The 27,620-nt window shown below is 33.1% G+C and overlaps 3 protein-coding genes across 4 annotated transcripts; all 3 read left to right on the top strand.

Annotated features, from left to right (window-relative positions):
* Positions 1-1,667: 1,667 nt before the first annotated feature.
* Positions 1,668-5,663, top strand: LOC143196181 (uncharacterized). Of its 2 annotated transcripts, none has more exons than XM_076403848.1 (5): positions 1,668-1,807; positions 1,877-2,073; positions 3,904-4,098; positions 4,264-4,285; positions 5,487-5,663. In XM_076403848.1, the coding sequence occupies exons 1-5, from the start codon at positions 1,790-1,792 to the stop codon at positions 5,556-5,558; spliced, it is 504 nt and encodes a 167-aa protein (XP_076259963.1). In that variant the 5' UTR covers positions 1,668-1,789; the 3' UTR covers positions 5,559-5,663. The 2 variants fall into 2 exon arrangements, with proteins under 2 accessions (XP_076259963.1, XP_076259962.1); XM_076403847.1 differs by having other exon boundaries at positions 4,264-4,289; positions 5,488-5,663.
* Positions 5,664-10,412: 4,749 nt separating this feature from the next.
* LOC143196692 (uncharacterized) lies at positions 10,413-13,941 on the top strand. The gene is made up of 5 exons (XM_076404578.1): positions 10,413-10,558; positions 10,617-10,810; positions 11,875-12,069; positions 13,467-13,492; positions 13,744-13,941. Exons 1-5 carry the CDS (start codon positions 10,541-10,543, stop codon positions 13,812-13,814), a joined length of 504 nt encoding a protein of 167 aa, XP_076260693.1. The 5' UTR covers positions 10,413-10,540; the 3' UTR covers positions 13,815-13,941.
* A 4,735-nt stretch (positions 13,942-18,676) lies between these two features.
* LOC143196176 (uncharacterized) lies at positions 18,677-27,295 on the top strand. Its single transcript, XM_076403841.1, has 6 exons — positions 18,677-18,831; positions 22,307-22,494; positions 22,549-22,607; positions 24,684-24,828; positions 25,705-26,117; positions 26,952-27,295. The coding sequence occupies exons 1-6, from the start codon at positions 18,808-18,810 to the stop codon at positions 27,137-27,139; spliced, it is 1,017 nt and encodes a 338-aa protein (XP_076259956.1). The 5' UTR covers positions 18,677-18,807; the 3' UTR covers positions 27,140-27,295.
* The last annotated feature ends 325 nt before the right edge of the window (positions 27,296-27,620 follow it).

Here is a 27,620-nt window from a genome sequence, read left to right as displayed (position 1 = left end):
AAATGGAGATAGATGATGCCCTACTATATGGGCTAGCTCCTGAATTAATGTATTTTTCGAGTGACTTGATTTGTATTAGGAGGCGCTAAATAGTTAAAAAATGAAGGTACGAACCATATATATTGAGCAACCATAGGACTCCTCAATAGTTTGTTTTGAAAAACTTGAAGACGGTTCACTTGACCTGGCGTCTTGAAGTGATATTATAAAAGTAGACGTAAGGAACCATACAGCTTCGTACCTTCTAGTGACAAATAATGGGCTGATTTTTTTTGGAGCTGGGGTTGAGGTTGAGGTTGATTTATAATCTCAGAAATCATTTTCTTCTTTTTTTATATATTTTAGAGTCTCCTTTTTACCCACGAGGGTTTATTTGGACTGGACCTATAGTTTAACGTGGGCTCCAAACCACGGTCCTTGGCATTAAGCCTACCGACCAACTTAGAAATGATCCCAGAAGACATTCGGTCTTACTCAGCCTGGTTATTGGCGTGACTAGGATCATTTCCCTTGTCGGAATTGCATTCTTGTCAAGGACAATCACAAATATTAAACAATCACAAACATAAATTTACGACCATGATCCAGCAAGACTGGAACCCGCAACTATCGCAACTGTAGGAGGACCTACTATCGCGTAACCTTCTTGTCGCCTTTACTACTGCACCAACCAAACCGGTCATTTTCTTCTTGCAGCCACTATATAAACATAACTATACTTCAAACACCGAAAAATCTATGAATTGTAATTTATCAAATGTAATAAATGTGTACTAATACTATTGCAGACAATATTGTACGTGTTTTTAGTATGTATGAAGTATTTAATATTACAAGATACATTTAGAGTACATTGGCGGTGTGAAAAAACCAATTGCAAAGGAAATACATCAATAATGTGTGAATATACATAATTAAATATATCATACACACATTGACATTAACTTTAATTTGTTTCTTCGGTTTTTATTAATGTTTTTAATACCTCAACTAAAAGCTTTTATTTATATTATTTTATGTTACTTACGAAGAAGCAAAGTATATTAGTAAATTTGAGTTAAATAATAAGTATCTATTGATACAAGTTTGATACTATTTTAACTTTTTCAACGTTCAATTCCATTAATTATCTCTATATGATTGATAATTGTAATCGCATTGTAATGAATTCTTTTTTAACGAAAAATAATATTGTTAGATAAATTTATTTCGCAACGAAATACGGCCATGTAAATAATAAAAACGTCAAACAAACTTATATACTATATCTTGTTCACTTCCCTGTAGTTTCCCAAGTCGTAAGGCTTTTTGCTTTTAATGGAGTCTTGAATAAGGTAAGTGTGGCGAAACTTCCCATTCGACCACCAACAGTATATGTTTCACAAGTCTTGGAGCATGTGGCCCAACTTTTTTGATTTCATTTTAAAAAAATTTTTTTTCTTTCTTGTAATAATAGGTCATTTAGCTTTTTCAGGTTCTGTAACTACTAAAGTAGAAAAAGCAGATTACATCCGAAACTTTGGTGAGGTGGCATAAATGAAGCCTAAATGTGTTCTAATATTAAATTTATGTAGTTCTAATTAGCAGTCCTCGTACCATCTTGTTTGCATAAAAAAAAACAAAAAGTTTTATTGTACATAACATCATGTGTGAATGAAAATTTTGGAAAACCCATGAGATTAGAAATAATCTCGTCATTGTTAATGAAAATTCGGGCTAATAGACATATTTGATAATAATATGACGAACGTAGTTTTTTTTTCAGCCAGAATCAGACAAAGTTCTAAAAATGTCCAGGTGTCTTTTGGTGAGGGAATTATATGTACGACAGCTCCTTAACTTTGTATTATATATTTTTTGTTGGTTGATTTTACAGATTTCCGTTTTTATTTTATTGGTCGCCGCCTCTACGGAGGTAGAGAGTTTCGGTAGTAGTTGTCCTTCGACAGAATATATTTGTGTTAATGAGACCCATTATCAAGATTGTTGGTACTTCTTTTTCTTTGCACAATTTGGGTCAGAAGAGAGCTGTCCGGAGGGTCAAATATGCAATGAAGAAACCGATGGCGATAAGTAAGTGTAGATACCTGTTAGTATTTATATAAGCGCTGTGAATTATTTGCGATGGACTTTTTGTAAATTTATTAATTAAAGAGAGTTTATCTCTTAAGGGGTTATCTTTTTAATGCGAAATTTCCACCCCTTTCTTGCATTTCCTTGGTAGTAGTTTTACTGATATTTCAAACTTAAAAGTCCTAACACTTAAAAGATTCGTGTGTACATTTGACAGCTGTCGTATTATTATTTTATGAATTATATCATTTTGAATAAAACAACTTTTGTTATTGTGAAAAAAATGGATAAAAAGCAATTTTGCGTGTGGATAAAATATTGCAGAAATACAGTTGAAGCAAAAACTTGGCTTGATGCCGAGTTTCCGGACACTGCCCAAAGACAGTTAACCATCAAGGATACCATCAAGAATACCATCAAGAATTGGTGTGCTAAGTTTAGACGTGGTGAAATGAGCACCGAAGACGGTGAACGCAGTGGACGCCCAAAAGAGGTTGTTACCGACGAAAACATTAAAAAATCCACAAAATGATTTGGAATAACCGTAAATTAAAATTGAATGAAATAGCAGACACTCTAAAGATATCAACTGAACGTGTACATCATATCATTGACGAATATTTGGGTATGAGAAAGCTCTGTGCAAAGTGGGTGCCGCGCGAGTTCACTTTTAATCAAAAACAACGACGAGTTGATGATTTGGAGCAGTGTTTGAAGATGATCAAGCGTAATAAAGCCATGTTTTTGCATTGATATGTAACAATGGATAAAACATGGCTTCATAATTTCACTCCGAAGTCCAATCGACAGTCATCCCAGTACACTGTACATGATGAACCCGCTCCAAAGCGTGAGAAAACGCAACATTCGGCTGGCAAGATTATGGCGTCTGTATTTTGAAATGCGCATGGAATAATTTTCATTGACTACCTTGAAAAAGGAATGACCATCAACAGCGACTATTACATAGCCTTATTGGACCGCATTTGAAGAAAAAGAAAGTGCTGCTTCACCAAGACAATGCACCGTGTCAAAAGTCCATGAATTGGGCTTCGAATTGCTTCCTCATCCACCGTATTCTCCAGATCTGGCCAGCGACTATTTCCTGTTCTCAGATCTCAAAAGAACGCTCGTTGGGAAGAAATTTTCGTCTAATGAAGAGGTGATCGCTGAAACTGAAGCCTATTGTGAAGCAAAGGACAAATAGTATTACAAAAATGGTATCGAAAAGGTGGAGGGTCGCTATAATCAGTATATCACCCTTGAAGGGAATTATGTTAACTAATTTTGCCAAAAATATGTCTTTTACTATTATAATGCGGGGACTTTTCAATGACCTGTTAGATCAACATGTGACTAATTATCACAATTATCAATCTTTAGAGAAAGGAGGTTGTTTACGTGCCCAATCCCCTGTAATCTATATCTCTGTATACCTGTTCTTCTACCATGATAGTCGTATCTTAATCGAATAAATATCCCCTTCTAAAAGAATTTTGGTAGGAAACTTCGAAGTATATAAGTATCTAGAATACTTCGTAGCTTAAAAATGTCAAACTGTAGCAGTTTTCAAATTTCAAAGCCAAAAAGAAGAAGAAAATTAAGGATATTTATTCTCCAGTAGTTTAAACGATCTTGAATTATTGTCTTTTCGTCCAAACAAATCAATCTTCATAATTTCTGCTATTACTTCGGCCAATCCAGTGGTCTTAAAGTTCAACTATGAACTACGCAAATAGCGTTAATGTACTGACGCATATGTCAAAAATCAAAACCGAAATATTACAATGGTTTAAATTTTTAGAGTTATAATTATGTTTTATTTTTGAGGTGTATTACTGTTACAACAACAACTCTAGCCCCTACGACTACCACGAAAAGAACTTGTCCTAGTAAATCGTTTATCTGCAAAAACGAGACTGCTTATCAGATATGTCGCTGGATCTTCTTTGTTGATTTCTATGACGAAGCTGTGCAATGTGAGGATGGTTATATATGTGATACATCTTCTAATGCCACTGAACAGTAAGTATACATTGGATAAGTAGAAATGGTAGAGTTTTTGTATCAATTTAATAAAATATTAAATAATAATTATTAAGTTACTTGCAGAAAAGAAAAACTTTTGGGTGTTTGTACTATTGCTGCTAGAAATAATTATAAAGCTAATTGTATTTCTTTTTTTTTCAGATGCATTGAGCAAGTAACAACAACAGGTAAGTCTAAATTTCGTACCAAATCGGCTAAAAAGTATCTGGAGTAACTAATAACCATATCGAAAGTGCCTCTGGGCTTATCAATACACTAAACAGAAACCGCCTTGTGGTCTGTGGGTCATTACTGCTACTGTATTAAATTTTGGGATATGGCACCCGCTAACCGGGCAACCGTTAGTGGGTACGAGGACCCGGAGAAAAACTAACTATAGATTCGCGAACTTGAGTTAACACACGACTGGATGCTGTCGCAGGGGGGCCAAAGTTATGACTGCGGCGACGGATGAAGTCGTTTCAGCATGGAAAAAAGGAGGTTAGTGGTGCTAAGCTCCTAGCATATCCACCAGCTCGCGAACAAGCGCGTTTTCAGAAGAGCTTGAGCTGAGTTGTTGTTTGTGGAACGGTTGAGATATGAACTGCTTGACTTCTGGAGTATCAGTTTTCCTGTGAATTTGATTATTTCTGACAAACTATGGAGCATTTAAGATTCTTCTGAGGAGCTAATTTTGGAAAATTTGAAGCCGTTTCACCTACACTGTTGCAGTAGACATTAGATCCGTAGAGGAGTATGCACCGACTTAACATCTTGTAAAATAAGCATTTGATGGAGATGGGAAGTCTGCTAGAAGAGCAGACCAGAGAAGATGATCAGAATACACGCGATAATCTAATATTACTATTATTACAAGGTATATTTTCTCATCTTTCTTGCACCCTTGGGAATATTGGGTTGAAAATCGTCACTTTCTAACAATCAAGACACATTGACATGACAGATTTTTGATTGATTTTGATAGCCAATTTAATAATTAAAAACCGGGAATGTCGGATATGCTTCGTTGAGATTATTTTGATGTTTAATCGAAATATGCAATTTGATAATAAAATTGAAACCCCAAAGCCCCAATAATTGGTTACGTAAGTCTCAAGTTTACAATGTCAAAACTACTGAATTAGTTTAAATCATCATTAAGCCTCTATGAAATTGAGGAAAAACAACTACATATATACCATGAAAAAAGATTTATCATCTACACCATAATCGCAAGTCGTTAATTTCACAAACTTCAAAATGATCCTATCAAAATATTCTATACGAAATTAACTTCAAATTTGTACTTCAAGTTGATACCATTCGAAGAAAAAAGTTACACTGTAATCTTTTTACAAATGGACATAACATTGTTTTATTTTATAGTTGCCCCTACTACAGTTGCACCTTCCACTGACAAGCCCTTCTACTGTTGGATTTTATTCTTCTTGTGCTAAATGAACTTAATTTTATAATAAAATGAAATAATAACTTCATTAAATAATTATGTTTTGTATGTTGCTTTATAATATATAATGTTATAATAAACATCTAATAATATTGTAAGGTTTTTTATTTATTGGCGAAAAACAAGCTCTGGGGTGAACATCTAACTAAAGTATATACTTCCAAACAAAGACATGGGAATCATGCCATAATAAATAGTAATAACTTAAAATCCGAAAATATTACGCTAATCATCCCAAAAGAACTAACCAAAGGGACAATGACATATCTAAACCCAAAAATAAACGTCGGGATTTGAGCTAATCCCTAGACAAATGTTAAAACAACTGCCTAGAAAAGGCATAATAAAATTTACATACCAATGATACAACCGCTCTGTAACTAACTAAATGATATGTTCTTATAGCTTGTCCTATAAAACATTATAGATGATGTTGAATATAATACCGAATATAACAGCAGTTTGTAAAAATGTAAAATTTATTCTAAACCCGGACTGAATTTTTCCTTCTCATTTTATCCTAGTTAAAAATCACAGCAGCAGTTAAACAACATTCTATCTAAAATATCTCATGCGTCAGAACATGTAACCAAATCAGTCTATAAAATTCGCTTTAGGTTGGCACTGATCAGCAATGTTGTTACATGTGTAGGAATGTTCGTCGGGTCGGTCAGCCGGTCGAAATGTGTGGCTGCCGCTGCGATTATTTGTCGGAACACTCACTACTATTTTTGGAAGGAATTTGCACGAGAACTGAAAACACTGGTTGAAGAAATACTGTTTATTTCAATGTTAAATGATACATTTGGTCGACGGGAGAATTGAAAGGATATTAGGTTAGGTAGAGGAAGTACGGTAGCGCTGTGGAAGTGGTACTATTACAAGGGGATGGAGAAAAGAAAAGAGAGCGAGACGTCGTCGTGATGGTCTTTTATAGCCTAGAACTGCATGGTACCAATCCACCGGCGTTGCCAACCTTTGTACTTCTTGTTGATGAATTCGTGGTGGCCTAAAGGGTCGTGGCAGTCGCCACATAACTCCCCTCCTAGTGGAACTGCCGTGGAACGTATCTCTATGTGGTGCAGTTTCCTGAGTGCGTCCGCAATCATGCAAACAAAAACCCAGGGACTGCTGATGAGATGGGGATCCCAACCTGAGCGAGAAGTTTTACGGGATCAGCTGCCATCGGAGTTGTAGCAGGACGCCGTTCGTCTTGGGACGTTTAGCTTTGTTTGAGGGTACCTATAACTGTGTTACGTGTCCCGTTTAGTGATGCGAGGGTGTTCATGTGTTGATGGTATACACGATGGGCTTCTCTGGTTTTCGTCCATCAGGCTAGTCTCGTGGGCTGTCGTCGACCATGTGATGTTGATGTGTTCCGTTCCTCGTGCTATCCTTCCATGCACGTGTCAAGCGCCTGTCAAGTGGCTTATGTTGAGTTGATTTGCCTGTTGGTCACTTTGATCACGTCGGGGTCACCAATTGTAGGAATGTTCGTCGGGTCGGTCAGTCGGTCGAAATGTGTGGCTGCCGCTGCGATTATTTGTCAGAACACTCACTACTATTTTTGGAAGGAATTTGCACGAGAACTGAAAACACTGGCTGAATATTAAATGATACATGTGGTCGACGGGAAAATTGAAAGGATATTAGGTTAGGTAGAGGAAGTACGGTAGCGCTGTGGAAGTGGTACTATTACAAAAGAAAAGAGAGCGAGACGTCGTCGTGATGGTCTTTTATAGCCTAGAACTGCATGGTACCAATCCACCGGCGTTACCAACCTTTGTACTTCTTGTTGATGAATTCGTGGTGGCCTAAAGAGTCGTGGCGGTCGCCACACATGTTTACAAAATTCTTCAAAACATTAGTAATAGTAATTAAGAGATTATGAAGACGAGTCTCTAATTAGTTAAATCGAGCGGAAACGAGATAACGGTGGTCCCTTCTTCCTATTAAAGTACGTTAGAGATATATTGATAGTATTAAATGTTGTCACTAGAGTTTTTATAAAAAATGTTTTTAACGGGTTGCAGCTGCACCGAATATCTATATGTGCATATACATGCAGGTATACATGTGTGTGTGAGTAAAATCTCTCAAAAAAGAACAATATAATGCTGGATTTACCAAACTAAAAGTGTCATTATACAAAGCGGTTGGCGAATCAAAATTACTTTAAGGTTAGATCTATTTGAGATTAAAATTATGAAAAAATCTGTTTTTTTTTGAATATTTACATAATTTAATATCATTTTTTCAGAAAAACCCGCTGGAAAACAGTACGGGAATTATTCTTAAAAACTTAGCAATGTTCAGCTCTTTGAGTAATGCATTTAGATATTCTCTTCAAACACTATTAGGAACCATATGTTTTAAATGATGTACAGATAACCAATAAAGTGGAATAATCTTCCGGATATTACTTTTGAAAGCATATAATAAAAATTCGTTATTTAAATTTGTGACAAATCTAGACGAAACATGAATATTCAAAAATGCAGCATTGCCCACCCATGGTAAGACGTTAATAAAACGAGTATGAAGACAACAAAAGTTGATGGAACAAGGTAATGAATGTTAAAAGAATATTTAATTATGTTTTAGGAGACAGGAATAGTTTTCTATGTGTACCATGAAGAAATGAACTAGAATATATTTTTGTTTTGGTTTGCAATTCAAATGTTAAAGAACTTGGAGCTAACCAACAAACCGTATAATTAACGAATGTCTCGCAAAACATAAATTAAGTTTTGAAGCTATGTCCGTTTTGATAAATTACATATTTAGTTGTATTTATATGATTTACTTTTTATAAAAAATAGGCTTGATCAGATTGTTGAATAATGACCAGAAACTCCATCTTTCATTCCCATCACTGCATTTTGTTGTATTTTTGCGTACATTTTGATAAGGTGTATTGGCTGTTTTATTGGTCGGGATATAATATATATATATATATATAATTTTTTTTAAATAACTTTAAAATTACACAAGTTCGGAGAAAAAAATATATTACAGAACGTCCTTTGGAGGAAAATAAATAGCCCCTACACTTGATGATGAAATACGAGCTTTTGTTAAAGTTTGGTACGAACGTTTGATATATAAAGTGAATAGAATGATTTAAAAGCTTTGTTTAGATAATTTAACATCATACAAAATCTATTGAAAACAAAAAAGGAAGTTTCCAAATTAAGATAAATATGAGTATTGATTCAAGGTAATATCTTGGAAGACACAACACTTTAACTGTATAACAAAAATCAAGAAACATTTAAATTATAATACTGAATCAAACAATAGCAAATTAAACTAAATGAACCCAAAATCTCTTCCCATAGGCTTTATCAACAAAAGACTAAACGATTCACCGGTATTTAACCTAAATAATACTACTATCATAGAATAAATAGAGAATTAACTTGATAGGTAACCTTGACTAACTGTTTTGCGGCGTCCAATAACTACATGGCACTACAATCGCATTTTGGATTCGTTTTATTGGTTTGTTTGTCTGGCTACGTTAAGATCCGTGGACATGTGATTGGTTCATTTAAATTTTTAAAGCTTAATAACCTTGCGTTTATTATAGCTCTTATTCTGGCAATCAGTTTTGTGTGTGTGTGGGGTTTTGTAAACCCGGATATGATCTGATGGGTGTTACGATATCATACGAAATTTAAATGGAAAAAAAGGTTAAGCAGAAATAGCGTAGCCAGATACGAGAATATAATAATATTACCATTTACAATTAAATACTAAAATCAATATGGGGTATAGATTGTAAAACTGTGGAATTGCACTTGGGATAAGCAGTTTTTGGTTTGCAAATGACTTGAACCCTATATCAAGTTTAGTTTGAGATTTGTCATGGGAGGATTCTGATGAATTGAAGTCTCTTTAGATCAAGTCTCAGTCCCACCTAACGAAGGCCAAGTCGCTTGTAAAACTATGTTCTTTATCTAGTTGAATCAGGTTGATGTCGTATATTATGTCATGGACTGTTGAAACCTGGAGAAATAGTTAATAACAAAGTGACCAATTTGAACTGTGCATTGATTGAAAGACGTCCACAATATGCTCAAAGACATGATAAGGTTATTGTAGCATAACAGATATGTCTCATACAGCAAAACCACTCAAAAATGTTTGGCAATCCCTCGAATGAAAATTTTTATCGCACCACCCGTACTCTCTAGCCCTGGCTCCATCTGATTTCCACTTTTTCACATCGATAGGGTACAGGTTTGCAGAAATATACCTCACCGATTTCGAAGTTTCAAAATATTTCTACAAATGGTTTAGAGATGTGTAAAATAAATTTAATCAATTGATCAATACTTTGAATAAATAAATGTATCTATTGTAACTAACGTGATTCTTAAGAAACGGTAAGGAATTACCGACATACTTGGTATTCCTGCAGGATATAATTCTTTTAACTTATTTTGAATTTATCTTTTATTTATGCGTTCAACACTGTCGCTACTAGATATGTAAATAAACAATATTTAATTTGCATCTTTTGCTAATCGTTTAATTTGCCATGGTTAATTAGCATGAATAATAGGCCACTAAATTGTTTTCAACATAAAAAATTGCTTTTGACATGTTTTTAAATATAGTATTATAAATATAAATATTATATTCTCTATCTTTTGTCATTTTATGCCGTAAATTATTTTAATGTGGCGTAAATGAAATCAGAATGGATTATAATATTAAATCTACATATTTATTATTAGTACTAATCATATAATGTTGTCAAATAATAAGTAATATAATATCAAAGAAATAATTTATACTGTTCAAATGTACTTTATATTATCACATTCGTTGTCTGTAAACTCACGTGATTATAAATAATCTCTTATTATTTTTATCAAAATTTGGGACCAAAAAAACCTATTAGATTTAATTCATATACGGTATCCATTTTTTTAAAAATCAGAAATAGACGAATTACCAAGCATGTCCAGGTGTCTGTTGGTGAGGGAATTGTTGAACAAAAATACAAGCTTTAAGTGAATTGTCTTTGAATTTGTAGATTTCCGTTCTAATTTTCTTAGTGTTCAGCTCTGAAGGAGTAGAGGGTTTCCGTAATTGCCCTTCGAAGGAGTATGTTTGTGTTGATGAGACCCATTACCAAGATTGTTGGTACTTTTTATTTTTTGCAAAATTTGGATCCGAAGTGAGCTGTCCTGACGGCCAGATATGTAATGAAGAAACAGAAGGTGAAAAGTAAGTATTATGGTTTGAATAAAGTGTTGATAGAATAATGTGAATTAACTTTTACATATTTTTTAATAACATCTTATATTTTATCTTATATGTATCTTATATGAATATGTATTCCTCAATTATAAATTTATAATAACTTATAGCTATAGTTTACACCAAAGGTATACACTTTATATAAGCTCATATGGTTTTGTTCGCTTCAATCCCCTGACATCCTACAGTTGTCAATCAATCCTGCAGTCAGCAGTTGTATTGCTTCCACGTTAATATGATTTAGTAATCTTATTTCGTGTTTCAAGGCGCAATCTTGGATAACTTCGCAAATCCATTTGGTTTCCAGGTCTTCATGCAGTTGGTTACGTAGTGATAGGCATTGGTAATCAATCGAAGAACCTTGTTTTGACAGTGTTGTATGACTAGTTGATTTGAATTTTTGTGTAACCCCAAGTTGAGAGTATCTTCCGACTAACCAGTATAGTTGTTTTATTTTGGTTCTAATGTTTTTTGCCTTCTGTCTAACTTGATGTTAACCTTTACACATGCACCGTGAATGAATTCTGACACATTAATGCTAAATTCATTAAATTGCTTATTTTGACAAATTGTGTACTACTGTTCATTACTAGCCATTATTTTACTTATTTTTGTGATAGCAACATTAAGACCATTCAAGAGCCCGTTAATTCAAGCATCTTCAAACGATATTAAGGATAATAATTGATTATTAGATAGATAACTCGAGATCTCTCCTGGGCTTTTGTTCGGTTTGAATTTGCAATTCCTCATCTTTAATATGCTTTTGTTGATCAATCCTGGTCTACAGTTATCGAGTATTGTTCGATTCGTTTTGGTCGACCAGTTTATTTGTCACTTCATAAAAGTCACTTCTTGTCTTCAGGATATCTTCTTAAAGTTCGATTTTTTCAAATTTCGAAACCTTTTTTAAATAACAAACATTATTATCACGCAATAAAACGTTCTGAGTATATATATTGCCAAGAAGTGCAACTTTACAATAGAAATGCTAGTTAATATTAGTTATTTACCAAGTTTTTTTGTTTTAGATGTATTAGTCTTACTACAACAACTCTTGCTCCCACAACTACCACGAAACGAACTTGTCCTAGTAAAGAGTTCATTTGTAGAAACGAGACTGCCTATCAGACATGTTTTTGGTTCATGTATGTCGATTTTTACAGAAACCCTGTCTTGTGTGATGATGGTTACATATGCGATACATCTCCAGATGCCACTGAATTGTAAGTATGGTATAAGTAAAATGGTTACTTAATAAAACTAGAATTGACCTATTGGATTTATTTTTTTTTTTTGAAACTACATATGTAATTTATTTTAAAATTATTATTACTATTGGAGGCAGCATAATTTCCAATTATTTATGGGAAATAATATTAAGTTAAATGATTGTTTTGAATTTGGTTTGAGGGAATCCTATTTTACTAACTTAAAATGTTCTTAACATCAAGTCTTAGAATATAGTAACACCGACTATTTAAATGAATTCACCCAACAAGATAAACAATATAGTAGTCAAACTGACAAAATAGTTTGAAGTTAGAAATGAAGGAACGCGGACATTATAATTGTTAAGGCGGAAGAGAGTTATAAATCAAATAAAGCTGCAGCAAATAATTTGATTATTTAAATAATTCGTACTTCAAGCCCTTTTTACAACAGTAGGTGACTTGCAATAATTGGTAAAGTGTCTCCAACATTCCTATTTATTGCAGCGTCTAACATGTGTACCAAGTCAGTGAAAGTTTGTGTAGTTATTGTTATTCCTTCAATTTCAAAGACGTTTGGGTCTACTGTAAATTATTATTGATGTGCCTGGCAGGAATTTTCATTTAACAATTCAGAAAATAAAATTTAATTTGAGGTAATTCGTTATGTTCACACAGCTTTCCTTGTATAGCTCATTCAGGCCAAACATGTTTACAGTCATTTTAACAAGTGTTGATGTACCGATTTCGAAAATAATAATAATAAAAAATTATCATCCACTAATGTCTCACATTTTAATATTTCAATATTTCCAAATTAAAATGTTCGATTTCAACTTTGAAAAAACGATAAATACAATTGAAAATGAGGCTGGATTATAATTTAAAGAGGTTGGGACTGAGTGTTTAAGCATTCCTAAAAAATTCTTGCAGTAAATTTATATTTACCTAAAAAATTAAAGAACGAGTTCATCAAAATATGATATAAAAGACAGAGAGAAATTTACAAATATTTTATTTTGTTGGTTTTTGTTATTATTATATTCTCTATAACTAAATAAAATGTATTAATATGTATGCTTAATGATAGGTGTTGAGAATATATTGCTGGGAGAAATAATGGACTGTTTCAATACCGAACAGTTTGATTATTTACTCAACCAGTAGATTTTTGATTGATTGGAATTTCTTCATCAAACCATTAGCAGGATGACTTTCTCTACTATGTAATATCTTACGCGCTGACCTTTGATAGTGATAGTACAGTTGAATGATTTGTACAAAAATAATATTCATAGAGATTATTCAAAAAATAATAATATTAACTCTCCAATTATGATAACCTAATTCCTACCTACATGTCCTCTATATCTTTGGTAATTTATCTGATTTAATGAAATTTATTATTTCAGCTGCATTAAACAAGAAACAACCACTAGTAAGTTTCATTTAATATACATATCAACTACGCCAAAAAGTATCTGGGCTAACTTATAAGCACTATTAAGTTCACATTTCAGTATTATAATTAAAACATAAGTAATTGTAGGGTAATTTATAATATTTTGTTTTATTTCAATGTTTCAATCTTTTCAATGAGTTACCTTATTAAAGGTGTATTATGGTGGAGTTAGACCGGATACTTTTCAGTTAAAGGCAAGTTCATTATAAATATCTGGTATTTTATAGCTGCCCCTACTACAGTTGCTCCTACTACTGACAAGCCGATTTACTGTTGGATCTTGTTCTTTTTGTGCTAAACGGAGTTTAAACAATAATAATAATAAAATAAAATACTATTACCACATTTAAAAATGTATTTTACTAACTATTTGTGTGTCATATTGCATAATGGAATATAATAATAAATATTGTTTACTATAATAATATATTTTTTTAAATATGTATTTTAAAGTCTCCTTTTACCAACGAGGGTTTATCTGAACTGGACCTACAGTTTAACGTGGTCTCCGAACCACGGTCCTCGGTATTAAAGCTATCGACTGGCGAGTGACCAACTTAGAAATCATCCCAGAAGACATCCGGTCTTACCCAGCCTGATTACTGGCGTGATTGGGATCATTTTCCTTGTTGGATTTTGCGCTCTTGCCTAAGGACAATCACAAATATTATACAATGCCCAGCAGGATTCGAAGCCGTGACTATCGCAACAGTAGGAGGACCATCCTGTCGTCTTTACCACTTCAACTATAACTTTTGATAACCTGTGAGATGAGCGGCTTAATTTTAAATTAAGCAATATCCAGACATTTTGTAGAATTGCTAAAATATTTTATTTCGTTAGAGCCTACAGAGTTAAGCACGAGGATGCCTATTCGGAATTGAAAGAAATAAAAGCGGGAGTGTTGAATAACCTGATGTACATCGGTGATATTCCTGAGTAGCAACCATAACAACAAAAAAAACTTTTGTAGAATATACTGTCATAATAGCTGTAAATAAAGACCAAAAGCAAGTAGCAATGAAATTGTCCACGTCAATTTTATATATAAGATTCTTCCTTATCAACACACAATAAAGTACTGCCGTATAAGCAAATTTTTAAACCCTTATGGACATATGATATCCAGATATAGGGTTGTTTCAAGAAAATAAAACTGGACCTAATTCAGCGGTTTTAGAATAGAAAAAAAATCAAAATTTAGGGTGACTGTTAATGTCCCATGATACTTCAGAAGCAGTTAACACCATGTTGATGGTGTTAACCACCACACCAATATGATTTGTCCTTTGCTTCAAAATAGGCCTCAGTCTCGGCGATCATCTCTTCATTTGACGAAAATTTATTCCCAGCGAGCATTCTTTTGAGATCTGAGAATAGGAAGTAATCGCTAGGGGGCCAGATCTGAAGAATACGATGGATGAGGAAAGCAAAAAGGATGACTTGTAACACTGTGCATTGTCTTAGTGAAGCAACACTTTCTTGTTCTTAAAATTCGGCTGTTTTCACCGATTTCGTCCTTAAAACGGTCCAATAATGCTTTATAATAATCGCTATTGACGGTCCTTTCTTTTTCAAGGTGGTCAATGAAAATTATTCCACGCGCATCCCGAAATACAGACGCCATAACCTTGCCAGCCGACTGTTGCCTTTTCCCACGCTTTGGAGCAGGTTCATCGTGTGCAGTCCACTCGGATGACTTCATCCATTGTTACATATCGACGCAAAAACTCGCTGCTGCACAAGGGCGAATAAGCTCTAAAAATTATATTTAAACCTAAGACATTTTTGAAATGCATATATATTTTCTGATATGAAAAAGTAAAATGATAGCCATATGCATTTAAGAATTAAAAAAAACGAACTATAAATATACACCAGATAAATTAGTAACAATTCATTTTATCATTTGATATCGTTTAACTATAATATATAATTTCTTGGAACAAAGAAATTGATATACATTTATAAATCATAATACTAATTAAACTTTAATAAAACGTATTTTCCATGTTGCTTATAAATTTTATTACATATGTATACTATTATGGGATAATAAAATGATGATTCAGAAGTACGACTTATATTGATATCAAACCAATCCCATATGAATTTGAATAAGGAAGTAATATATTAAGATAACGTTGAATTTTTAACTAATTTTTATTTGTTATAAATGGCTTCAATAAAATACATTTATTTGACATTATGTGCATAAAACTAATCAGCAATGTTTATTATACAAATATTAAGAATTAATAATAAGAATTCAAAACAAATATAACTCAACAAAACAGAACAGAAATTGGTTAAAATTTGATAGTTACCATTTACGTTCCTTAATTTACTGAGAAAAATTTGAGAAAAATGTATCAACCAATATATTTTTCATTATTTTCTACAACTTTTCCCCATATTTCTGGCAACATGGCAAGACTGTGTCAAAATAACGATGTTTTTTGGCAGCGATCCAATAACTGATTCATTATCTTCAGTATTTTGAAGTCAAGACATATTGTATTAATCTGAACAACTCGTAATATGTATGGTGAGTACGCTGGGTTCGACAGAACATCCCATACGAGCTCCAACAGTGTATCCTTCACAAGTTTTGCGACACGTGGCTGACGAAAATTTGACGAAAATGTCTTCCCAGCGAGCATTCTTTTGTGATCTGAGAAAAGGAAATAGTCGCTGGGGGTCAGATCTGAAGAATACGATGGATGAGAAAGCAATTCGAAGCCCAATTCATGAATTTTTGCAATCGTTTCCGCTGACTTGTGACACGGTGTATTGTCTTAGTGAAGTAGTACTTCCTTTTTCTTCAAATGCGGCCGTTTTTCGGTGATTTCGTCCTTCAAACGGTCCAATAACGTAATATAATACTCGCTGTTGATGGTTCTTCATTTTTCAAGGTAGCCAATGAAAATTATTCCATGCGAATCCCAAAATACAGACGCCATAACCTTGCCACCGACTGTTGATTTGATTTCGGAGTGAAACGATGAAGCCATGTTTCATCCATTGTCACATATCGACGCACAAACTCGGGTTTATTACGCTTGATCATCTTCAAATACTGCCCCGAATCATCAACTCGTCGTTGTTTTTGGTCAACAGAGAGCTCGTGCGGCACCCACTTTGCACAAAGCTTTCTCGTAACCAAATATTCAGTTGTTGATACACGTTCAGTTGATATATTTAGAGTGTCTATTTCATTCAATTTCAATTTACGGTTATTCAAAATCATTTTGTAGTTTTTTTTAATGTTTTCGTCGGTAACAACTTCTTTTGGGTATCCATTGCGTTCACCGTCTTCGGTGCTCATTTCACCACATCTAAACTTAGCATACCAATCCTTGATAGTTGATTTTCCTGGGGCAGTGTCCAGAAACTCGGCATCAAGCTAAGTTTTTGCTTCAACTGAATTTTTTCCCTTTAAAAAGCAATATTTTATCAACACGCGAAATTCCTTTTTATCAATTTTTTTCACAATAGTAAAAGTTGCTTCACTCAAAACGATTTAATTCACAAACTCATCATCCGACAGCTGTCAAATTTATACAGGATTCTTTTGGGGGTTAGGGTTAACTGAAAAACATATGGATTTAATTATAGTAGCGACATCTATGTGTCAGGCCGGGGACTGTTCAATTGACCTGTTGTACACAGCAATATTTTAAGGACATGAATGTTCTACTTTGGTGTCGATGTGAATGGCCCTTTTGGGACGAACCCTTGAAATTGTCGAACAGTCTGAATTAAGGATTGTCGTAAGCCAATCCACTTCTTATCTGGAGTCGCAATATGCCACCGAAAATTCTTTTCTTTTTGCCCGACAAACAACCGCAACCTTGAAACGGTACGAAATGGCATTTTAAGTAAATTCGTGAGGTAACCCTTTTCCCTTTCTGGGAACATCTGGGAATAGTTGATTAAATTTTGAGAATGTTTGTTCAATAAGTCTATCAATACATTTGATCCTCTATCATTGAACTCAAAATTACCATAACTATAAGTTTCTAAAAGTGTTTGATGGGCTTCGGCAGCAGATTCCTTAAGATGATAAAATATCCATAAGCAGAGTTGTTATCATAAGCTACCATGTTAGAGTTATTAATCCTATAAATCAATGTGATCAAATAATTGTATCAAATAGTTTTAGGGCTATTTTTGAATAGTTGCTGATGTAATAATTGCTGAAATAATTCTTAATAAATTTACTGTGTACTGAAGATTTTATAAAATAAAACGCAAATATATCAATCAAGGGCTAAATCAAGCGAATACGACCGTTGTAGGACGAGTTGCATCTTTGAAGAATAAAATGCTGTGTAAGAAAGTGATTTACCGTGAAGAAAAAAAGTTATTGGCCTATTATTTGACCTCATGAGACTAATAAAACACTTAAAAAAAAACGACGTCAAATTATCAATCAAAAGCATCATCACATTATTTTTTCATCATTTTCATTTTATCATCTCTTATCATTTTCTAACTTTACAGCCATTTAGAAGGAAGTTACTGCAGGTTGTTGAATGAACTGAATGAATTTTATCGAGTCACAATCCTAAACTCTTTCAATTTATCGTCTTGAAACTTTTTTAATTCTACAGGTTGTTCGTTTTCTTTAATGTTTGATATATGTGTGGCTGATTTGTTGAAGGATTGATGATTTATTGAAACCAATAATCGACAATTGGGATATGATCGGGCATTATACGTTGAATAACTCAATAACGCTGAATGGAAAACATATTTTACGTGAATAAATGTTAACACAATGGAATTTAACAGTTAGGTTAAGATTAAGAGTTGTGTAAATTGATATTTCGCCTTTTTACTAATATATGTCGCTAATGAAGTACACGCAAGAACCAAATAAAATATTATCATCATAAAATTTAAAAATTAAAAAGTAAAATTTTAATATAAAAGTTTTAATATATTTCTTTGACTACAGTAGTATGTTGTTTTCTTCTGGAGGAACTAGGAAAGTGTACATATACTTTATATGTAGACAATGAATCGACATATTAAAGATAGAGATATTTTTGAAGAATCTTTTGAACGCATGTTAAGTTTAATATTGAATAATTTCTGTTATCAAGATTAAAAATGGGAAAGGAATCAAGGTGGCCGTGATAACAATGTAAACTAACATAAACCTTCTATCACAGCATATGAGTATTAACTAATCATTATTTCACGAAGTACTATACATTTATTACAGTCTTCAAACAGTGATAAAAAGGGGTGATGTGTTTTGTCGATTTTAGTTATTAGCAGACATGTCATCTACAAGTAAATTACAGGTAAGAAATAATTAATATTTATATAATTATTTGATAGTTATTAAATAGTATTGTTCAGTAAATATTAGCGTCTAACAAATTGTATTTTTAGAGTAGACTTTGAAAATTATATAAATTAAATAATCTACGTCTTAACGTTTAAATATAAAACGCCATAAGTCAAAATAGAGTTCGATAGAGTTCTTAATCTAATAATATTCCGTAGTAATAACAATTTTGGCCATTACATGCACAAAATTCGTTTCAAATAACTATTTGCCAAGAAATCCATAATAAATAATAGTAACATGGAGACATGTCTGGACGATATAGTGAGTATATGCATAAGTTCTGTCTGGTAATTTTGTTGGAAGTATAGATTTATTTCAACTATCTAAGCATTATTCCAACTATTGTGAGACAATTCATTCCAAAAAATTAAATTTCAATCGTCTTCATATCGATTGCCATTTTTCAGCCAATACTTGATCCGCTTTGGTACTGCCTTCTTTTCTTTTTGGTTTCAACCACCTACCTACAGCCCAGCAAATTGTTTTTAATCTATTTTTAGTACATACATTCGTAATCGTTAATCTACGTTCAGATATTATAGAGTTAATAATGTGGAGATATGAACTTATTCGGTGAATTGGAATAAATTACAGTAGGTAGGTATTGGCTACCTTTTTAAAAGTTTTTACAGGCAGACATGAATCTCAATATGATGCGACACATTCCTTGATCGATTTGATGTTCGCTGATGATAGCGTTATATTTTTTGATACATATTATACAGATGTTCAGGCTTCTAGCATTCTTAATGATATAGTTCAAGCAAAGCTATATGGCTAGAGAATTGACAACTGAACGGATCGCCTGGTATTGTAAACATCAACGGCATCCAAATAGAGCAAGTGTAGGAGGTTCAAGTACTTGGGATCGATAATGCAGGAGAACAATTGTCATCTACATCTTAGGTAATAAGGCAAATCGGCCAAGCTGCAGGAGCTTTTGAATCTCTAAGATGGTGCTTGTGGTAAAGGAGAAATATTACAATAAAGACTAAAATCATCTTCATTTGAACGTGTATGTATTGGTAATCAAGGCACGATGAAGAACAAATCCAGAGGTGTAGATTACAATTATTTTGACATGTCTCTCGAATAAAAGGTGAACGAATTCCTCACATACATCTGGGGCGAAATTTCTATTTTAATTTTTTACTGTTTATAAATAAATTGATTTGTGATTTGTGAAAAAGAAACGGAATTAATAACTGAAAAATGTTGATACGTATTTGACGATCTATATAATTTGGCATATAAAATATCTTCATCCAGTAAAAAAGCAAAATTGAAAATATACTTAGTTTGAATTTTCTCATAGATGTTTTAATTCAATTTGTTAACTGTTAGCGAACTGTTGCCTTAATGTTTAGGGTTTTCTTTCTCTAGTCTAGCCCCTTAGTTTTCATTAATATTTCCTAGTTATGTTGGTAGTCATTAAAAATTCTAACATGTTGGGGAAACTTAAACTAATAATATTAATCAATCATATGTTAGTCTGAGGAAAACCCATTTTAAACACTAACGTAATTGTAAACTTATCAGAAACAGTAATAAATTTTCTTAAGTCCGTAGTATGTTCATAAAATTATTTTTTTGAGACTTTGTTATTGCTAATAACAAAATTGTTTTAGGCGCATTTTTTCTTCAAAATCCCTATACCTTTGATCCAGCAGACAATAAATGTTCATCAATGTATTTAAAATACCAAGTATCGGGGTCATAAATCTGGTGGAGACAAATAAATCTTGTTAAACAAGTATTACTCCTAAGACCTGTTGTAAATGTCACAGTATTAAATATTACTTGATTTTTTAAGCTATATTATAAATTATTTAGAAAAACATCAAACATCATCCTTGTTTACTTGGAAAAGCCATATTAACAGGAGTATGATTAGTTTCAAAGGATTACAATAGACATAATTATTTATGTTGTTATTAAACAATTCTTTTTCAACCAGGACGGATCGATGCTGTGACCTAATGGTGTAATTCCTTTAACTTGTTATTTTCAGTTATCAATACCCACTCACAGCCGTCCAAACTTCATATGATTGAATCCTCATTGTTACATGTTCGTTAGTACCAACTCCAATGAACGAACTTTTTGGCAAAATTGGTTTTTTTTATTCAACATAATTCCCATCAAGGGTGATACACCGATTATAGCGACCCTCCAACTTCTCGATACCATTTTTGTAAAACGATTTGTCCTTTGCTTCAAAATAGGCCTCAGTTTCGGTGATCACCTCTTCATTCGACGAAAATTTCTTCCCACCGAACATTCTTTTGAGATCTTAGAATAGGAAATAGTCACTGAGGGACAGATACTGGAGAATACAGTGGATGAGCAAGCAATTCGAATCCCAATTCATGGATTTTTGATATCATTTTCACTGACTTGTAACACGATGCATTGTCTTGGTGAAGCAGCACTTTCTTTTTTTTTAATGCGGCCGTTTTCGGTGATTTCCTCCTTCAAACTTTTTCTGAGATAGTCCTTCCTTTTTCAAGGTAGTCAATGAAAATTATTCCATGAGCATCCCAAAATACAGGCGCCATAACCTTGTCAACCGACTGTTGCGTTTTCCCACGCTTTGGAGCGGGTTTATAGTGTGCTGACTCGGATGACTGTCGATTGGAACTCGGGTTTATTACTCTTGATCATCTTCAAACACTGCCCCAAATCATCAACTCGTCGTTGTTTTTGGTCAAAAGTGAGCTCGCGCACCCACTTTGCACAGAGCTTTCTCATACCCAAATATTCGTGAATGACATGATGTACATGTTCAGTTGATATCTTTAGAGTGTTTGCTATTATATTCTATTTCAATTTACGGTCATCCAATATTATTTCGTGGATTTTTTAATGTTTTCGTCGGTATCAACATCTTTTGTGTGCCCACTGTGTTCACCGTCTTCGGTGCTCACTTCACCACGTCTAAACTTAGCATATTAATCCTTGATTGTTGATTTTCCTGGGGCAGTGTCCGGAAACTCGGCATCAAGCCAAGTTTTTGCTTCAATTTTGTTTTTTCCTTCAAAAAGTATTTTAATTTAATTTAATTTAAGCAAATTAAATATCTTGACGTTAGCTCACTGTTATTTTGAATATACTACATATTACATACTGTTACTATTACAAGTACAGCAATATCAAAGATAAATGATTTTTTGATTTACTTGTACGACTACTACGACCAAATCTGAATATACAAAAAATTCAAAATATGTTTTTCCTTGCAGTCCCTATGTAGGTTTAAACGCAAGCATACCTCTAGTAAATCTGTCAATTCATTATAGTGCGAAATGCACATGACTTTATGACTTGAAGAATGGTTTAAAAAAAATTGTTAATCCTAGTAGTTGATACCCCTTGTCGAAAAAACTTATACTTTACCTCGAATTTAACTTCAAATGTCGGCGTAGGTTTGTTTAGTGGCCCTTCTACTAACGGGACTGATTGGAGTTAAAGCTGATTGCAACTCCAAAGGCGTGGCATGTGTGAACGAAACTGCATACCAAACTTGCTGGTCATTTTTATTTATGACTTTTTATAGTGAAGTTGCTTCTTGCAACGACGGATATACTTGTGATGAAACCACCGGCACTGATAGGTAAGAAAATTGAGTTTTTTTATTTAGTCTAATTTTAATTCACGACTTTTTCAGTTGTATACAAAGCGCCAGTACAGTAACAACCACAACAACAACAACAACATCAAGTTCAGGTAAATAATTATAATAATAATATAGTACCAATAATATCTATATAATAGTTATATCTATATATAATGTTTTAAGGCAAAATCTGGGCATCGTTGGTTACGTAGCAAGTAGCATTGATGATTAATCGTAGGACTTTGTTTAGGCTTCGTTGGATTACTAGTTGGTTTGATGTTTTAGTGCAACCCCATATTTGTACCCCATAGGTCCAAATTGGCTTTATGATTAACTGATAAAGCAATATCTTCGATTTTAGGTCAAATTGAGATTATATTTCGACTAACCAGTACAGTTGCTTGACTTTGAGTCTAATCTGTTCTGCTTTTTGTCTAACATTATGTCTTCAATTTGACATACTACCGAGATGGATGTCGAGGAATTCAGCTGATTCTGCTTGAGGAATCGTCATGTGATATAATAAGGTTTTAACTATTTCGCCGCAACATAGAATAAATTAACATGGGCATATCTGGAGCTATTAAGCAGTATTTTCCAGCCTCTAGTCCATTTGTAGGTCTTGTTGAAGGCTACTTGTACTTTTTCTACAGCATTAACCAGAAATAATTTTTTTGCCATGATAACTGTGTCATTGGCAAATGTTCCATGTACTGTTTCTTTTGTTGTTGCTATATCAGCAGTATAGAACAGATACAGGAGTGCTCCCAAGACACTACCCTAGGGAACTTCAGCGTCAGCTTCAATCGAAAATATATTATTCTAAAAGTTGACAGTAATTTTTCGCGTTGTAAAACCTACAACTTGTCTTTATGATAAGCATATAACTAGGGGGACCCATCGGGCCTAACTCAGTCTCTGGTGAAATAATGTTTATAGATGTCACTGCTTAATTTTTTAACATATGCACCTCACTACACCACACTACACAAGATCAGATGGTTTGATACTTTTGAGTCTGTGTCCTGTTCTGGTGGTATCCAAAAGTTGCAATACTTCAATATTCGTATGAGAATGGAGACTTTCCTCATGCCCCCTTGCAATGCTCTTGATTTCTTGACTGACTGTGGGTATATGAAGGTCTCGATGTAGATAATCAGTCCTATAGTATTTGGGTACACCCACCTCTCAGGAGTTTGTTCTGAAAAATTTGTAATTTATTTATGTTATTCTTTGCAGAACATCCCCGTATTTGAACTCCGTATGTCCATATAGGATTCAGTATTTGCTTATATAAGAGCAATTTATTATGTACTGATAATTCTGATTTTCATCCAATTAGCCAGTACATTTTTCTATATTTCAATTCCAATTCTTTTCTTTTCTTCTTTATATGTTCCTTCCAGCGAAGTTTTGCATCGAGATTCATTCCGAGATATTTAGCGTTGTTGCTATATGGAATAATAGAGTTATTTATTGTTTTTGGTGCTTGTATGGTCCGTTTATAGGTGAACTGCACATGTACAGATTTACTTTCATTAATTCTTATTTGCCAAGCTTGTGTCCAATTATTTATATTGTCACATGCCTGTTGTAATTTTCGTAAGGCTTCTTCACTATTGTCTCCGACAGCTATAATCGCAGTATCATCAGTAAATCTAGCCATCGTGATATTTTGCATTTGTGGTATATCACAAGTGTAGAGTAGATAAAGCATTGGTCCCAGTACACTTCCTTATAGTACACCTGTACACAGTCCTATAGTATTAGGTGCGCCCACAATACCTCTCAGGACTTTGTTCTGAAAAATGTATATTTTGTTTATGTTACTCTTTGCAGAACATCACCATAATTGAACTCCATATGTCCATATAGGTTTCAGTATTTGCTTATATAATAGCAATTTATTATGTACTGATAATTGTGAATTTTCTTCTAATTAGCCAGTACATTTTTGAAATAACAAGTTTCTGTTATTTATTTAGTTCAAAAACTGTTTCATTTTCCCAGAAAAAGTGGCAATTTATTGAACGGCGACACAAAATGACAATGAGAGTTCAAATGTATAAAATAAACCAAAGTCAAGTTCTAATCTTGAATTTATTCAATATAGTTTGTGTTGTTTGATAATATATTTTTATGATATTTTTTTTTCTTTATAATTAATTAGTATATTTGCATTTCAGTCACTTGTGGAACGAAAGCTATACATTGCTTCAATGATACATCCTATCAGACCTGTATAACGATTGGGGGAAACAACGTTTTGTTCGGTAATGTTCGAGATTGTTCTACAGGCACAGTTTGTGATGAAGATACTGGAGACGAGAAGTAAGTAGTAAGATTAATATCTTGTCGAAATAAAAATAGCGTAGTTCATGAAGAGAAATATTGATATTTTGAACCATAAATAAGAAAGAAAACGATTTCAATACGCTGAACGGACATTATAAAAATAAGTCTAAGATGGTTGAGCTTTTTAACCAAAAATATATGGTGGGAAAAATTAATTTTTATTTTTTCATAGTCGCTTTCACATACTTGTCAATTAGTCAATTACGAAATGTAATAGTATTATCAATAAAATTACTTAAAGTATAAAATAAATTACATACAAACATATGTACACAGACAAAACATAAAACAGAATTGGAAAGTAATTAATATCAAGAGATATAAAATACAAATTAAGATAGCGGACTAGTGATGTCAGCTGATGAGAATATCGATATATCAAAGAAAAAAATATCGAAATTTGTTTTGCAACAGCCTGGAAAAATATCAATATCTTAAAAAATATATCTTATAAATATATCATCGAGCCTACAGCTACCGTAGAAAGGTATCTTGTAGGCTTTTCGGCAGAAGCAGAAGTTAGTAGAAATTATACTGAAAAATGTTAGTTCCATCTTATTTAACGACGTAGTATAAGATCATATTTAGCTGTGAAAAAGGTACATTTTTATTGATCACTATCACTTTCTCAATGATGTAAAGTTATATGTAACAGTGTTAAGAAAACCGCTACGTTTTTAAGTTTTTTTGCTCCTAAATCTCAGATGTTCTACAGTGATGGAAAACGACATCTAGTAAAACGAAACATATTATAGATTAGTAGTTGAAATTTATATGAGTAAATTCGGTTTGAAAAACATGAAAAATTATCGATTATATATATTTAGTCTCTAACAAAACATTATATTTTAGCTGTATTAGTCCTTCGGCCACGTCTTTGACAGTATCCTCTACAACATCGACTACTACGGCTTCGACGACCACAAGTCCGACTTCTACTACTACATCGTCGACAACTACTTCAACTGCATCAACAACATCTTCAACAGCATCGACAACAACTTCTACAGCCTCGACCACTACAACTCCGACCACAACAACTACTTCCACAGAACCAACTTCTACCTCGACATCATCAACAACAACTTCTACTGCATCAACTACCACCAGTACCGCCTCAACATCGACCACTACAGTTTCCGCGTCCACCACAACTTCTACAGCTGCTACAACTTCTACAGCTGCTACAACTTCTACAGCTGCTACAACTACAAGTACATCGACAACTACTGAACCAAGTACATCTACAACAACAGTAGCAACAGGTAAATAAAATAACTTAACTAATTAAAACGTCCAATAATATGTATGCAAAAGTTCTTGCTGTTTCTTTTTTAAAAATATGTTTTTCAAAAACAGCATGGATGAATACATTATTCTCACACGATCCGTTTAAAAGCCCTTATTCACTGCGCATAGTTATTAGGATTTAGTTCTTATTTTAATTGAACCTTGCAAAGATGGAAATCCAAGCCTCCAGATGGTATACGCTTTGGATGACCTGCACTTTTACAGACACACTGCTCCAATATTAATAGTTGGACAGCTTGTTATTGGATAGCCAGTGAATTTAACATCACCAAATTATGCGTTATGCTTAAATTTTTTAATTATTTAATAGCTGACGAAATTTGAATCAATATTTCAACCATATTATGTACGAAATTTTTAAATTGTGACGGTCAAGCTCTCATTGGCTTTAAAATGTTATTTAACAATGAAAACACATTGTACTCTTATTACTATTAATAAACTGTTGGCTCTTAAACTATTTTCCTTTTGGTTCTCAATATACTTCTGTATAAATAATGGCAAATTCTAATTCTTTAGCATCATTTTAATTAATTAAATTTAATTTAATCATTTTAAGCAGTAGATACAGTTCAGAGAAACTCTAGTTGGATAAGGAGACTCTAAAATATCAATAAAGAGATATCTCCTTCCGTTAAGATTGCTCAACAACATCGTGTATCATCACTTCTAAGACAAATTTCTTTTTGATTTTCATTTTTGGTCAGTCTTTATAAGAATGATGCAAACAACTAAATTTTTACCATACAAAATGCGAACTATAGATTGACATTTATCTTATTTTTTAGTTGTTACGGGACTCAGTGATTGTTCATCTGGTGAAAAGTGGCCATCCACTGATTGTTACGCATATTATGAGTGCATCTTGGTCTTATGGAACTACTACATCGTAGAAAAAAATTGTACCAACGGAACTATATATAATTCGGTTAGTGGAGAATGTGACGTCAGTACCAGCTGTTATATACCAGCGTAATACTTTAATTTATCCATATATAACTTTTTATGCTCTTTTTATCCTATTATTATTAATTATATTGATGCAAAGTTATTGGAATAGATAGATTTCATTGATTTTTTCAATTTTCATTTGATATATAAACACGAAAATAATATATGATTTAGATAGATATATGCCCCTTTTTGATTATTAATGCCCTTTTTTTGGCCGCCCAGAATGCTCTTTATCTTCGGTGCCATAGTCACTACTTTTAAAACGACACAATCAGTATTCGCATGATGAAATCGATAGAGCAGGTTTACCGTAAGCTTCATAAAATATTCGATGACCTTCAGCCGCCTTTTGTACAAATTCAAGACAAAAAATGGACCCAATATATATTGAAAATTCTTTAATGCATAAAACAATAACTGTTTCTTAATTAACTTATGGAAAATACCATTTGAAATAAAGTAAACCAAGGCCGGCTTTAACTTCTCTCAAAAGTTCGACGCTT

Source organism: Rhynchophorus ferrugineus, unplaced genomic scaffold, assembly GCF_030347505.1.
Source record: "Rhynchophorus ferrugineus isolate W39M unplaced genomic scaffold, kcgeb_rfMv2 rfM4, whole genome shotgun sequence".
Lineage (NCBI taxonomy): Eukaryota > Metazoa > Arthropoda > Insecta > Coleoptera > Curculionidae > Rhynchophorus > Rhynchophorus ferrugineus.
Note: the sequence above shows the minus strand (reverse complement) of the source record. Positions and strands in the feature narration are given on the sequence as shown.